This window comes from Vipera berus (assembly GCF_964194415.1).
Source record: "Vipera berus genome assembly, chromosome: Z".
Classification (NCBI taxonomy): Eukaryota; Metazoa; Chordata; class Lepidosauria; order Squamata; family Viperidae; genus Vipera; species Vipera berus.
This window is the reverse complement of record NC_138205.1, coordinates 20,468,540-20,484,635: the sequence shown is the minus strand read 5'-3', so window position 1 is coordinate 20,484,635 and position 16,096 is coordinate 20,468,540. Positions and strand designations below refer to the sequence as shown.

General features: G+C 43.6%; 1 protein-coding gene across 1 annotated transcript in view; it reads left to right on the top strand.

Annotated features, from left to right (window-relative positions):
- LOC308677151 (voltage-gated potassium channel KCNC1-like) overlaps positions 1-16,096 on the top strand; it is a gene marked incomplete at both ends in the record, with an annotated part of 54,308 nt that overhangs the window by 12,293 nt on the left and 25,919 nt on the right. The window contains 1 exon segment of the mRNA XM_081343316.1: positions 4,100-5,033. Within this exon segment, the coding sequence (XP_081199442.1) occupies positions 4,100-5,033 (934 nt within the window).

The following is a 16,096-nucleotide window of genomic DNA, read 5'->3' as shown; positions in this document are numbered from 1 at the left end:
GTATGTGCGTAGCCTCGGACAGAATTTGCGCTGCCAAGGCAGGTTTTGTTCCGTGCATGTATAAAGGCATATTTGGTGCATAGCCTAGAGCTTTTCTGGGTGCATTGGAGCAAACAGCGTTACGGGGAATATACATTCATCTTTGCATGAGATGTACACACACATTAAGACATAAACGTGCACCTGGAAAAAGTTTTTAACGTACAGCAAACATTTTATATAGAATGTGCTAGGAAAGGGAGTGTGTAGTTGTACTTAAGTGCAGATATATGCAAAACTTTGTTTGCACCTTAATCTGCAATTAAACCAACTTAAATTTAATCAAAATTGGTAAATACAATTCCATTCAGCACTGACCTTATTTGTACTGGAGGTAGATCGGCATGGGTGTGTGTGTGAAGAGCCGCAGAGAGAGATGGACATGCACCCACGTTCTGTAATTTTCAAAGTGAGTTGTGGAAGGAATGCATAAATAAGTATACTCTCCCCGGAGCCCAAATTCATATAGGGCCTATAAAACTGCATACTGTACTGAGATGAATGTCTTAAATAGTGGTAGGCTGGCTATGGCTGGCGGAAAACTAATTCGGGGGGGAGGAGGGGATTGGGGGGGTGTATGCATGCAGATGAAGTTGAAGTGAGAAAGTGATTTGTGTACACTTGTACACATGAGCCTTAATTCAAAGCCTGGAGGAGAGTAAGTTGATGATTGCATGTAAATATTTGCTTATACTGTATGTGGTTGTACATGGGACATACCTCAGAGGACAGTGTGTCAGATCGCACCTGGTGACAAAGCATTTGGTAACGATGTAGCAGCTAAAACTCCTGGACAATCAGATCTTGTGTGAGTTGTGTGCATACCAATGGGGGGATTGTGAATGAATGCAAAGCGCTCAGTCTATGTGCAAGGCAGCACATGACTGTTTGCGTCATTGCTTGCTTTCACTGTTTTCTCAAGGGACTAAAATAGGAGAATGGTGTAACAGAAGGCGTGTGAATGCTGAGCCTAAAATCTGAACAGAATCCTTTCTGTTCTGGGGCTTTTTGTTCATTCATCCAAATGACTGATGTTAGGATAGTTAAAGCATTCAACATTTTGCTGAAAAAGAGCAGAAATTCAAGAGAGAGGAAGGAAACGTTTTACCATCTCAAAATTCCCTCGTAAGAGGGTTTTAAATCCCTAGCTTCTTCCCTAAATGGCACAATGGTTTATGGACAAGTTGCATGGTTTACAACCTATGATTCCCAGTCTGAAGACAAAAAAACAAACAAACAGACAAATAATGTAACAAAGTTGACCTCAAAAGAGCTGTGACAGGATCACTGCAATTCTGCCCCAAAATAAACCAGAACACACACCAAGGGAAGATCTGCAACCTGCATTCACTATGCAGATTAAAGAACAAATATAGTCACAAGGGAGGGAAAGTTCCTTGGAGGTTTTTTTTTTCGTATTCAGGCTGAGTCTCAATTCAAAATGTTGACTTTTGTGTCACCTAAGCAAATTATGTACCTGCATAATGCAACTGTCAGTGGGTGAATGCTAAAATAGGTGTTATATTGTAATAATAGACTCCTATTCCTCTAAGGATAGGGACGTGGTAGCTCAGTGGGTTAGGACGCTGAGCTTGTCGATCAGAAGGTCGGCAGTTTGGCGGGTCGAATCCCGAGTGCCGCGTAGCAGAGTGAGCGCCTGTTACTCGTCCCAGCTTCTGCCAACCTAGCAGTTTGAAAGCACGTAAAAATGCAAGTAGAAAAATGGGGACCACTACGGTGGGAAGGTAACAGCGTTCCGTGCGCCTTTGGCGTCTAGTCATGCCGGCCACATGACCACGGAGACGTCCTCGGACAAGCGCTGGCTCTTCGGCTTTGAAACGGAGATAAGCACCGGCCCCTAGAGTCAGAAACGACTAGCACGCATGTGCGGGGGAACCTTTACCTTTATTCCTCTAAGGAACAAAGCAGGTTCTTTTCATTCTCCCCTCTCAAGTCATTTACTGGGTCAGTTTTACAAGGTTACTGTAAAACTGGAAAAAAAAAAAAGAATAATTGGCCCCAAATCATGGAACGAATTTCATAACTAACCAGCTAATGGAATAGTTTGTCTCAAGTCCACCATCAGCTGAGAATTAATGAAGAATGAGTGGCTAGCCCAGAAAGTGTCCAACCTTGCCAACTTTAAGACTTGTGGACTTCGACTCCGGAATTCTGGGCGTTGAAGTTCACAAGTCTTAAAATTGTCAAGGTTGGACACCTCTGGGTTAGAGCATTAGGCTCTGATGGGGATGCCTACTTATGAATCTTTTGTTTTGTTATAAAATTCCCTGGGTGATCTTGGACTTGTAATCTCAAAACTGTTGTACATAAAGCATAGAGGAATATGGACTCGGCTCAGTTTCTTTGGAGAAACGATAAGACTTTTTTTTTTAAAAAAAATGAGGATATTAGGGAATGGTCATACTATAGTTCCAAGAAAAGTTTCCTTCAAAAGGAAGACAGTGTTGTCCATCCTCTCTCATGACGCATGCCTAGAGACAGGCCTGGCTATCCCTATAAGATGTTGGGATTCCTCTAGTCTCTGATGGCTTTAAATCAAATTGGGCCCAGAATTGTGGGAATTCCAACCCAACCTAGCCGAAGGGTTCCTTCTTTCAGAAGGCTGCTTTAGAAAGTGACCAGACCAACCTTCAATTGATGGCTATTAAACATGATGGCCAGCTAATTATGAAGTCAAGGAGGAGGCATTGTTTAGAGATTTGCCGAAAAACCCGGGTCCAGTCAAATGGAAAGAAAATATTGGGAAACAGGTCCCACCAAAGAACCATGATCCAAAAAAAGGGCAGACACTAACAAGCTAGAACTGGGGTTGGAAAACAATCTGGATTTATTGGTAGATCTTTATAGACATGCAATAGATCAGTAAGATTTTTTGTCTTTAATGACAGCAACAAGAAAACATATGTATGCCACATACATACACAAACATGGTTAGCACCCCTGAACCATAATAAATCAGATGCAGATCAATCCATTGAATAGGTAATAGTGTGTAACAATTGGAGTGCAATAAGCAGATAAGCCACCATCTCAGGATGCTACTTAGAATAGATCTCTGTAACATAGGGGTTGAATATACAATAAAACAGAGAAATAATAGAAAAAATAATTATTATTTATTGCTATATCATTTTCTAGGGTTTTTTTTCTTCCAACAGTTATTAGACCTGTCTTAGATATGTTAAGGTGGCAGAAACAACTGCAGGGGATGGGATGCCATTTTTAAATGCAGATCCCTCCATTTGCTAAAAAAAATTGCATAAGAAGAAAACTAGACTAACACATCAATGTCCAATCTAATTGTCTAGGTCTGTGGTGGCGAACCTATGGCACGGGTGCCACAGGTGCCACGCAGAGCCCTCTCTGTGGGCACGCGCACCATCGCCCAAGTCCTAGGCCTTCAGCTAGGTTTTATAAACCCTTTTCGCTTTAGGCCTCTGTAGCCGTCCACAAAAAAAAAGGTTCAATCAATCAATTTCAACTTCTCGTGGGAAAAATAAAGTTCTCGCAATTGATTGATTGAACTTTTTAGTCCCACCCAGTCTGCCGTTACCACCGCAGCCATGCCCACCCAATGGGCCTCGCCCCCACCGGCACCCGACAATACATAAGTGGGTTTTGTGTTGCAGTTTAGGCACTCTTGTCTCTAAAAGGTTCGCCATCACTGGTCTAGGTATAACAGTATGAAGATTTTTTTTAAGTGGGCCACAATTTTTTTTTAAAAAAAATGAAATATGTCCTTCCCTCTTACCCCATACCTGTTTTCCCTGACTAACATTGGGTTGAAGAGGAAGAATAAGCAGGGTATTTGCTATCTCTTGGGATATTCTTGACAGCTGTTTATTGAGGAGGGGGCAGTAATTGGGGAGGGGCTGACTTTTGTAGGGTAAGTTTCTTCCTTTTCTGGAAGAGTTTGTTCTTTTACAATTATGAGTTAGCACTAATGTTTCCCTTCCCTGTCCTTTCCTGCTTGACATTCTCGTCTCCCTGCTGTTCCCCTCTGTCTGCTTCTTCCCTGTACACTTGTCCTTCTCTCCAGTATGTGGCCTTTGCCTCCCTCTTCTTCATCCTCATCTCCATCACCACTTTCTGCTTAGAGACCCATGAGACTTTCAACCACTTCAAAAACAAGACAGAAATCATCAAGACGGGGAACAGTACCAGCATCAAGGTGGACTATGAAATGGAAACGGAACCCTTCCTCACCTACGTGGAAGGGATGTGCGTCATCTGGTTCACTTTTGAGTTCCTCATCCGGGTCATCTTTTGCCCAGACAAACTGGAATTCATCAAGAGCAGCCTCAACATCATCGACTTTGTGGCCATCCTGCCCTTCTACCTGGAAGTGGGCCTCAGTGGCCTCTCATCCAAAGCAGCCAAGGATGTGTTGGGCTTCTTGAGGGTGGTAAGATTTGTCCGGATCCTAAGGATCTTCAAGCTGACTCGGCATTTTGTAGGACTGAGAGTCCTAGGTCACACGCTAAGGGCCAGCACCAATGAGTTCTTGCTCCTCATCATCTTCTTGGCCCTAGGGGTCTTGATCTTTGCCACCATGATCTATTATGCTGAAAGGATCGGTGCTGCCCCAGACGACATAACGGGCAGCAAGCACACCGTCTTCAAGAACATCCCCATTGGGTTTTGGTGGGCTGTAGTGACCATGACGACTTTGGGCTACGGTGATATGTATCCTGAGACTTGGTCAGGCATGTTGGTGGGAGCACTGTGTGCCTTGGCTGGTGTGTTGACCATTGCCATGCCTGTGCCAGTCATCGTCAACAACTTTGGCATGTATTATTCGCTGGCTATGGCCAAGCAGAAACTACCAAAGAAAAAGAACAAGCACATCCCACGAGCCCCCCAACCCGGCTCACCCAACTACTGCAAACCGGACATGCAGTCCCCTCATCGCAGCAACCAGGGTGACTCATGCCCCCTGGCTCAAGAGGAGATAATCGAGATTAATCGGGCAGGTAAGGGGGAGACAGGATGGGCAGAAATAATTAAAAGCTACATCTATGTGAGTCAAATCTATATGCTGTTTGTGATTCTCAAACATTCTGGCATCTAAAGATACTCTTCCTGCTAAAAAATCAATACTGTACTATAGTGAGGGAGGTACAAGTAGTCCTTGACTTACAACCACAATCATGACCAGCATTTCTGTTGCTAAGCAAGGTGGTTATTGAGTTGTGACCAAATCTTACAACCTTCTTTGCCTGGGTTGAGCAAATCACTGCAATTGTTAAGTGAGTCACATGGTCGTTAAGCAAATTCAGGTTCCCCCCCGCCCCCTTTTATTTTGCTTGTCAGAAACTGGCTGGGAAGATCAGAGTTGGTGATCACGTGATCCCAAGATGTTGCAACCGTTGTAAATACATGCCAGTTGCCAAACTCTTGAATTCTGATCATGTGACTGCGGGGAATGCTACAACGGTCCTAATTGTGAGGATCTGTCGTAAGCCAATTTTGTCCGACTCATAAGTTCAAACAGTCACTAAATGGGTGGTTGTAAGTTGAGGAGTACCTGTGCACAGAGTCAGGTACTGTAGATTGAGGAGGATTCCTGAGAATCTTAACGAAGCATGTTTTATGGTTCACATGGGCTTTTACCTGTGTTGAGTCTCACTTTTGTACCTCTTAGAAACAGTGGAGCACACCCAAGACTTATTCCCGTTTCCCAGCCTTTCTCAAGCTGGCTGGAGGTGAAGAGGGTTGTAGCCCAACAGTGTCTGGGATACCAAGATTGCCCACAGGTGCATATGCTAGTTTGGGGCTATGTATTGCTAGAAAGATTAATAGGGGACTTTTCCAGGTTTGCTTACCGGTACATTGATGCTTCTCATTGAAAACATCTTGGTAAATGTGTGATAACATTTTAAGTCAAGAGGTCAACTACCAGATGCTCGTAGGGACCACAACTATCATCCTCAGAAAGTTATGTGTGAAATACCTCAAATTACATTAGTCTTTTTAAAAAAAAATGGCTGAAAACTTGTAGGGTTGTAAACATCTGGCAAGATTTAAGTGCGGCTTCGCCAAAGAATGCTACGCTGATAAAATCATGTATCAAGAGTTCGTGCAAGAGTTTCCAGCTTTGTATCACTATTTCCAAAATAGCTGGATTTTTAAAATTATTATTCACTCTGCTCTGGAATGGAGTTATATAATGCCTTAGGTTGCTAACCATAAAAAAAGAAACAATAAGAGCAAAAAGGTAATGTTCTATGTATGTAAGCATATGTAAGTACATAGCGCTACAGTACAAGTTCCTGTTTGTGTCTCAAGTGCAAAAATTGGAAAGGCACGCTCTGCATAGAATTTCTTCTGTGAGAAACTCCGTTTAATTTTTTAAAGCAAATTTTTACCCCATATTCCCCTTTAAGTGAATCCCTGCCTCTCCATATATTGCTAAAATTCTTCACTCAATTTAGGCCAGGGCTTTGCAACCAGTGGTACGGATACCACCTGTGGTACATTGGCACCTGGCAGGTGGTATGCGACCATCCTAGAAAAGTGGTAGCAGGGGAAGGGAATGAGCTGAACCGGTGGCAGCACCGCACAAGCCTGAGCGAGAGATGGCTGGAGCTGCAGGGCTGTCAGGGCTCAGCGGCAGCCCCAGGATCAGCGCCAGGCTCCAGCTGGAACTCAGGGCTGTTCCTGGCGCTTCTGCTGAGCCCAGAAGAAGCACCGATCAGCTGGAATGTTGCAACATCTCCAGGGTCTTGTGATTTGCATTCAGATGCTTGGCAACTGATTCATATTTATGACGGTCACAGTGTCTCAGGGTCATGTGAAGTAACCAAAACCTGCTGCAACCGCCCAGCAGACGGGGGGAATAAAAAACAAACACTCCCCCCACACACACATACTGCCAATCCTCAACAGAAATGCCCCCAACAATGAAAACCTCGGACAGGAGGAAGAGCGCCGCCAGGCGGGCAGGCAGTTGTCTTGCTCGGCTGTGGCTTGGGGGGCACTTTTTCAATGCCATTGTAACTTCGAACAGTCACTAAGTGAACTGTTGCAAGTCGAGGACTACCTTTACTTCATCACTTTTTCCCTTTTTTTTTTTTTTGGTCATCAAGTTTTTGACACCTTGCTAGGCGACCGGTGGTACTTGGATGTTGCCATATCCTAAAAGTGGTACAACGGGTGAAAAAGTTAAAAAGCCCTGATCTAGGCAATACTAATGGATGCTGGGAGGTGTTGTTTTAATTCAGAAACATCTGGAGACCATATCTATTTAAGATCATGAAGGCATAGGTGGAAAGATCTTGCCGAGTAAGAGAGACAGAATAAAAATTTCAGTGACCCAAAGATGATTTTTTTTTTAGCTCCTTACATTGCATCCAAAGGTGGTTCCTTCGTCCTTCCTATGCTTGACAAGATTTTCAAACGGTGACATAAATGTCCTTGGGATTCTCTTCCTCATTCTTCCCTTGCACATTTCTTTCTTTGCAGCAAAGAAAGTAACCGCCAGCCAGCCACTGAGCTGGTCTGAAGGATTGTGAATGATGGACGGAAATCCTCCATCTGTATGATGTCATGTGACCTTGGGGAGGGACTCGGGGGAAATATGAAAAATAGGGGGCAGGACAAGTTGGGAACTACTGGCAATGGAAAGCCGCTTGGCCTGTAGAGCTCTTCAAAACACTTATTTATTTATTTATTTAATTTCTATACCGCCCTTCTCCCGAAGGACTCAGGGCGGTGTACAGGGCAATAAAATGTAATAAAAATACAATATACAAAAGTTAAAATGAGAATTAAATAGAATAGCCCAACTGCAGTAAAAAGTTAATTAAAATTACAATTAAAATACCCCAAACCCATCAGACCAGGCCGGCTTGTTCAAATAGGTGAGTTTTCAGGTCACGGCGGAAAGAGCGAAGGTCAGGAGCCATCCGGAGCTCAACCGGTAAATGATTCCAAAGGTCTGGCGCGCCCACAGAGAACGCCCTCCCCCTGGGGGCCGCCAGCTGACACTCTCTGACCGACGGCACCCTGAGGAGGCCCTCTCTGTGGGAGCGCACTGGACGAAGGGAAGTTGACGCCGGCAGCAGGTGCTCCCGTAAGTAATCCAGACCCATGCCATTTAGGGCTTTATAGGTCATCACCAGCACCTTGAATCTCACCCGGAGGGCAACTGGAAGCCAATGCAGCTCGCGGAGTAGAGGTGTTACATGGGAGTATCGGGAGACCCCCAACACAACTCGCACGGCCGCATTCTGCACCAGCTGAAGCCTCCGAGTGGTCAAGGGCAGCCCCATGTACAGAGCATTGCAGTAGTCTAAACGAGAGGTCACGAACGCATGAGTGACTGTACGCAAGGCATCCCGGTCCAGATAGGGCCGCAACTGGCGCACCAGGCGAACCTGGGCAAAGGCCCCCCTGGTCACAGCTCCTATATGATCTTCCAGGGAGAGCTGTGAATCCAGGAGGACCCCCAAGTTGCGAGCCCTATCTACGGGGGGTAATACCTCACCCCCCATGGTTAAAGATGGAATAACCTGAATTTCCCGAGATGCCGGCACGTACGACCACTCAGTCTTGTCGGGATTGAGTCGAAGCCTGTTCTTCCCCATCCAGACCCGAACCGCCTTCAGGCAACGGGACATCACATCGAGGGCATCACTGGGGTGGTTTGGGGTGGAGATGAAAAGCTGGGTATCATCAGCATATTGATGATACCCAACCCCAAAACCACGAATGATCTCACCCAGTGGCTTCATATAGATGTTGAACAGGAGAGGCGAGAGGACTGACCCCTGAGGAACTCCACAAACAAGAGGCCTCGAGGCCGACCTCTGCCCTCCTGCCAGCACCGACTGCGAACGTCCCAGGAGGTAGGAGGAGAACCACTGCAAAACAGTGCCTCCCACTCCCAACCCCCTGAGACGCCGCAGTAAGATACCAGTAAGATACTTCCCAACTAACCCTCCCAGAAATCTCTCTGGAGTATCTTCTGAGCTAAATGTTAATCATCTTGTGTGAGAAGATCTTCATGAGCCACAATATGATGCAAAGAAGGCTGACTGCAATATTGGATTGGTGCAGCCCTTACACAGATGACTCTGCCCTTCTCAAGGCATTAAAGAGGAAACGTTTGAAGCTTCTATTTTCCTGTTAATCAAAATTATTTTTACAGGAAATTAAAACATGTATTCTTATTCAACAATAGGTAATATTCACTAAGTACAATAAATAATATGAGGCCCTGTCATCTGCGTTAAATCTAGCCTGATTATTAATCACTGACATAGAAGTCAGTTGTAATACTGAATATTTTGCAACTGGCCCACAAAATGAAACTCTCTTACTCCTGCTTTGCAGGACACCGTTTTAAGCATACTAGCCTGGCTGTGGCTCACTTGGAGGACACAGCAGAGGCAAGAGTGCGCCGAGGCCAATTTTTGATCCTCTACCTCGAAATCCAAACGCCCAGCTTTAAAACTGGGGCTCACCCATCACTTTCCCATGGTAGACTGGAGTTCTCCCAAATGCAAAATAATAGATTCCTTTACTCATTAGCTATGGGGCAAATGCTGGAAATATGAAGCATTTTGAAGTTTTGGAAACCAAAACTTAGGTAAAGGTAAAGATTCCCCTGCACGTCCGTGCTAGTTGTTTCCGACTCTAGGGGCCGGTGCTCATCTCCGTTTCAAAGCCGAAGAGCCAGCACTTGTCCGAGGACGTCTCCGTGGTCATGTGGCCGGCATGACTAGACGCCAAAGGCGCACGGAACACTGTTACCTTCCCACCGTAGTGGTCCCTATTTTTCTACTTGCATTTTTACGTGCTTTCGAACTGCTAGGTTGGCAGTAGCTGGGGCGAGTAACAGGCGCTCACTCTGTTACGCGGCACTCGGGATTTGACCCGCCAAACTGCCGACCTTCTGATCGACAAGCTCAGCGTCCTAACCCACTGAGCCACCGCGTCCCTCTCAAAACTTACTGAGCTCCAAAGCCCTCTGGATGGATTACACAAGAGCTGGCTAATTTCCATACTGACCTGCTTAATGGCACTGAAATCTATTGTCTTGAGCAGCCTTTCTCAACCTTGGCGACTTTAAGATAGGTGGGTTTCAACTCCCAGAATTCCCCAGTTGACATCCCCCTATTTTAAAGTTGCCATGGTTGAGAAACAGTGTTCTTGAGCCTCTTTTCTTACCTTTATTATTCATGGTCTGATAATAAAGTCCACAGATTACATCTTATCTCTTTAGTGAAAAAGAAAGGGATGTTTAAGACCAGGGGTAGGCAACCTCGGCTCTTTTATGACTCATGGACTTCAACTCCCAGAATTCCTGAGCCAGCTATGCTATGCTGGCTCAGGAATTCTGGGAGTTGAAGTCCATGAGTCATAAAAGAGCCGAGGTTGCCTACCCCTGTTTAAGACCAACTTTGGATTAGAAACTTTCTAGACTTATGATGCAATCTGTGGAATGGATTATAAGATTATATCACCCCAGTGAAAAAGAAGGGATGACCAAGGCCATATTTGGATTAGAAACGTTTCTTAAACCAATTTAATTTATTTAATAGAACTTGGATTGGAAGTTAGCTGTATAAAGAATGTTGACCAAAGGCAGGGCTGACCTTTTACTTGATAGAATAAGGCAAACAGGGACAGACAGCACATACTGGGGGAAAGCAGTGGCACTTAAAAGTTACAGCTGTTTTCTTCTGTTGCAAGACAGATGCATTGGCTCAGGACCTTGGCCTGCATCCCAGCTGATAGGAGTGAACTAATGCTCAACCAGCAATTCACTCAGTTCCTGTAGGTGAAGTATCAGAATGGATTCCAAAGTATCTCGGGCCAGGCTTGTCCAAAAGCCCCAAGGCAGCTAAACAAAACTGTCTTCTGTAAAAAAAAATCTTTGGGATGCAGTAAAGGTAAAGGTTCCCCCACACATGCGTGCTAGTCGTTTCCGACTCTAGGGGCCGGTGCTCATCTCCGTTTCAAAGCTGAAGAGCCAGCGCTTGTCCGAGGATGTCTCCGTGGTCATGTGGCCGGCATGACTAGACACCAAAGGAAGGTGGTAAATGTCTATGGAAATTCTCAGTTATCCAGGTTACGGTTGTCCCATGACAACATGAAGAAGCTTCTTGGATGAGAAGTGAAACGTCTTCCAGAAAAACAAAGGAAACCCAATTGCCTTTTGAAAAAGCACCTTTGGGACAACCGTGACCTGGATGACTTGAGAATCTCCACAGACCCTTTGGCAATTTTTTAAGACTGGGCTGAGTCTTCGTAATAGGTGGGTTTAGGTCATCTCACTTTGGCAGAGGACTGCATAAGGGAAGGTGCATTATGAACACCTTCTCAATTGATAGCCTCTGTCCATCGGTAGCGTGATAGCCAAGCCCAGTTCTTAAAACTGGTGTTGTATTCTTTAGACTCTTATCAATTAGCCTGGCAGGGTGTCAAATTCCAGCAGGCCTGATCGGCATTCTAGAAAATGTGAAAAAATTCCTCAGAACGTACCTTTCTTTGCAGACCAATTGTCGGTGAATGGAGAATTCTCTGTGTGGTCAGTAATTTGAAAGTAGTAGCCAATGCTCATTTTCTCTCTCTCTGACACCCACACCCACAAACTCCTTCTCTCCAGCTATGTTCCCTCTTTATGCTTTGAACTGCTGACTCGTGGAGGTGGCATAAAAATTACTGCTGCATAAAAAAGACCTATATGTTGTTCCAGAAAGCAGTTTAGGTTATCCCATCTTGGCTAGGGATTTGGAAGGATTTGTCCTTCCAAAATGACTCATACGTAAAGATCAAAGGGCCTGTTTTGGCAATTCAAGCCATTTTTGATTGAGAATTATTATTCTTTTTCTTCCGTGAAGAAAAGGGGATGATATTGGCAATCATGTTCAGAAATATGTGACTTAGATTCATGGGAATGTTTTAGCTACAGTGGAATCATTAGTGATAGAGGCTAAAATACACGAAGGACGGTTGCAGGAATTGGGTATGTCTAGTTTAATGAAAAGAAGGACTAGGGGGTGACATGATAACAGTGTTCCAATATCTAAGGGGCTGCCACAAAAAGAGGGGGTCTACCTACTCTCCAAAGCACCTGAAGGCAGGACAAGAAGCAATGGACAGTCGTTAAGTGAATCACTCTGGTTTTTAAGCAATATTGAGTTGGTTGGAAAGGTCACAAATATGAGCCAGAAGTGTGCTGCAAGTGCCAAAAAAGCCAACACAGTTCTAGGCTGCATTAACAGAGGGCTAGAATCAAAATCACATGAAGTGTTAATACCGCTTTATAACACCTTGGTAAGGCCACACTTGGAATATTGCATCCAGTTTTGGTCACCACGATGTAAAAAAGATGTTAAGACTCTAGAAAGAGTGCAGAGAAGAGCAAAAAAGATGATCAGGGGACTGGAGGCTAAAAGATATAAAGAATGGTTGCTGGAATTGGGTGTGTCTAGTTTAATGAAAAGAAGGACTTAGGGGTGACATGATAGCAGTCTTCTGATATCTCAGGAGCTGCACAAAAAAGAGGGGGGGGTCAACCTATTCTCCAAAGCACCTGAAGGCAGGACAAGAAGCAATGGCTGAAAACTAATCAAGAAGGGAAGCAGCCTAGAACTAAGGAGAAATTTCTTGACAGAAGAATTAATCAGTGGAATGATTTGCCTTCAGAAGCTGTGGATGCTCCAACACTGGAGGTTTTTAAGAAGAAATTGGACAAACCATTTGTCTGAAATGGTACAGAGTTTTCACCCGAGCAGAGAGTTGGACTAGAAGACCTTGAAGATGTGTGGACTTCAACTTCCAGAATTCCACAGCATGCTGCAAATGAAGTCCACACATCTTCAAGCAGTCACGGTTGAGAAACACTGATAGGCTGTTTGGGTTCCATAATAATGGGAAAGGAAAAGATCAAGTGATAGCCAATTCACTTTATTTATTTCTTAGATTTATATCCTACCTTAAATAGGAGCTGCACAGTATTCCTCTCCTATTTTTCCCAAATGACAACAGCAATTCTGTTGTAGTTGGGTTGGCAGTGACTGACCTCAAGTCAACCAATGAGCTTCCATGATTGAGGATGGATTTGAACGTGGGTTTCCTCAGTGTCCAACCCTTAACTAGTATGCCACTGTTTTGCAACAATAGTTGACTTTGGAGAGAGGGTTAGTAGTTATGGTTGACTGGCAAGGCCTCTTGGATTAAAACAGGACTGCCTTAATAGAAAATAAAAATAAAGAGGGTTAATTTGTTCAAGCAGAACAGAGTTGGGTAGACAGGAAAATAATAGCTCTGGAACAATCCAGACGCAGAAGAAATTCAGCCTTGCGGTTGAGGAGCCCAACTGCCACCTGAAGCAAAGTGATCGCTACAAGCACTACAACCACCCTTACCCACACATCTCTTTGGGGTTCACTCAGTAAATGGATCCTCAAGACAGACCACAAGGCAGAAGTGGCAGGAAGAGAAGACTGTGTGATGACGGGCCTGCAGCGTCTGCAATCAGCTCCTAGCTTGCTTTCCATCTGCTCCAGGTCCTTTGGGCCAGGAAGCCCATTTGGAGCAAATACAGTGGAGGAGCAAGGATTCACTTAATTTAACAAGCTCTTGGCTATGCACGGCATAGCAGGGGACGCCAAAGGGGATGTGGTTGCTGGAGCTATTGATGTCAGGGCACGGCACAAACAGCATCTGACAACTGCAACCTCAGTCTTTATGCCCGGCTTAATTTTACCTTAGTCTCTTTTTTACTTCACTAACAGCCTTACATTTTCCACTTGAGTTGCCTGATAACCCAATGCTTTTTGGTTCCCATGGCAACAAGTTGCCTGCAACTCCTTCAACTCAGTTTATGCGCTCATTTCAATATATGAAATGATTAATATCAGTGACGGGATTGTCTCGGAAGGCCTTTCCTTCGAGCGTTATTTACTATTATTATACATGCTAATTTTTGTGGATCAAAATTGATCAAAGATGAAGTAATCTGAACTTCTTGCCTCCTGTGGTATTCTGAGGGGCAGCCATGAAATGTAGCAGAGTGCTTATATGTGGGATTTTTTTTTCTTCCTTTGGCAACAGATTTTCCTTGACTAGCCCTAATTCTGCACGTCCCCTGGTATTAAAAATACAAGCGCAGGGATAGTAGTAACCATAAATAATAATAATAATAATAAGCAGGCATATACATAGAATGAAGGCTATTGCTAAGCACATTGATTTGTGCTTAGATTGTAAGCCGCCCTGAGTCTTTGGAGAAGGGCGGGATATAAATGGGATTTTTAAAAAAAAGTAGGCAATCTTGAGGTTGTGAATTAATGTAATCCATTTAATTATCTCTGAAACAAACCAAGAAAAGATATTCACTCCAATTCTGTAAAGGGAAGTTCATTCTCAATAAATGCAGAACAGCCAGGATTTATTTTGGACAGATCGCTATTTGGAATGGTCATTAAAAAAATAATCTATATGAACATTTAGCAAATGAGTGCTTATTTGGAAGGATCTAAGAAGAAATGGGAATTAAAATGTAAAAAAAAACTTGGAAAACAATAGTAAAAATGGTTCCAGAAGATATCAAAGATTTATTTAATGAGTTCCTTTGAGTCCATACTGCCTATGGCTACTAGACAATTACCAGAGAGCTTTCTATATCTCTCCATTACAGACTGGATTTGGCATCCCAGATTTGGTAGCCTTAATACAGCCTTATGTGGAACACAATAATCTGAATAGCAATGAAGATAGTAACTGAATATGCATGTGATTCTTTGAATGCAGTTAAAACAAATACCTGTACAGTATAATTTATATAATTTTTTTACACTCTGCACATAAATTCCATAAATACTGTAAATGAACAAACAAATAAGTAAAATAATTGTAGAGATGGCTTATAAATGATTCTCAAATGGCAGCTATCTTTTCGAACTTCACCTTAGGCTTAGAATACCTTCATCAAAATATTTCACGAGGTTAGCCAATACTGAAGCCTCCTCCTCACTCCAGCCTCCCACCTCCCCCCCAAAAAATAAGTTAGGGTCTTTTATAGTACAATCCAAGCCATTGTCTAAAGTTGCAAAGCAACCAAACCACTCTATTTTGCCATGTATCAAAATTGATGGCCTTGCCACTGTGGTACCATTAATTAAATCATTCTTCTATTCCAGATTGAATGGAATTGATTTCAAAGAGATACAAAGAGTAGAACATGAGCTGAATATCTTGCCACTTCCCACATCTTGTTAAAGAGAGATTAATGTACATCTTGTTACAGAGAAAGATAATGTATTTTATTTTGGCTTAGTTACCGTTCAGTGGGGATAGCTTATTTAGCTTTGGGCACAAGAGCATAAGAAGGTTGTTGACAAGAAATTCTAAGAATAGTATACAAATGCTAAAAGGGTCAAGAAGACAAGTATATGAGAAAAAGCTGAAGGAACAGGATATCTTTAGGGCTCCTTGCAGTTTTCAAACTGTTCCAGGGCCTTTTCTCTGACATTAGGGAATTCCATGGAGACGTGCAACATTTACTCAGCTGACAATTCAATGCAGGCTGCAGAAAGATTTCTGGAGGGCAAGAAGTATGAAATTCATTAGTCTGGGTGGGGGGGAAGCCTGGAGAAGCATAGATGAGACAATTGTTCATGTGAGGAAGAATGGAAAAATTATTCATCCTATCTGCTAAAAGAGCAGGGAAAGAGGCAATAAGATTAAATTTAGGAATGACAGAGGTTTCATGTCAGTGTTGAATGAACGTGCAGAATAGATACTCAAACATGTATTTTGTCACTTGGGTAAATGGGAACTTTAGCTGGTGTTTCAGTTGCTATTTCAATTGTTGGGCAAAATGTGATTGCACAGGGGTCATAGGCTATACACCATTATGGTCCATCAAAATCAAGATCGTACCACTTGAGCAAGGGGTCCCTCACCTAGCACTTACCGTAATTCTGTACAAAGCAATGCCCTTCCACTTCAACTGTCTCAACATTTCAACAAACTTTACCCCCTCCCCTAAGAAAAAATTGTTCTAACAGCCTTGGATCTT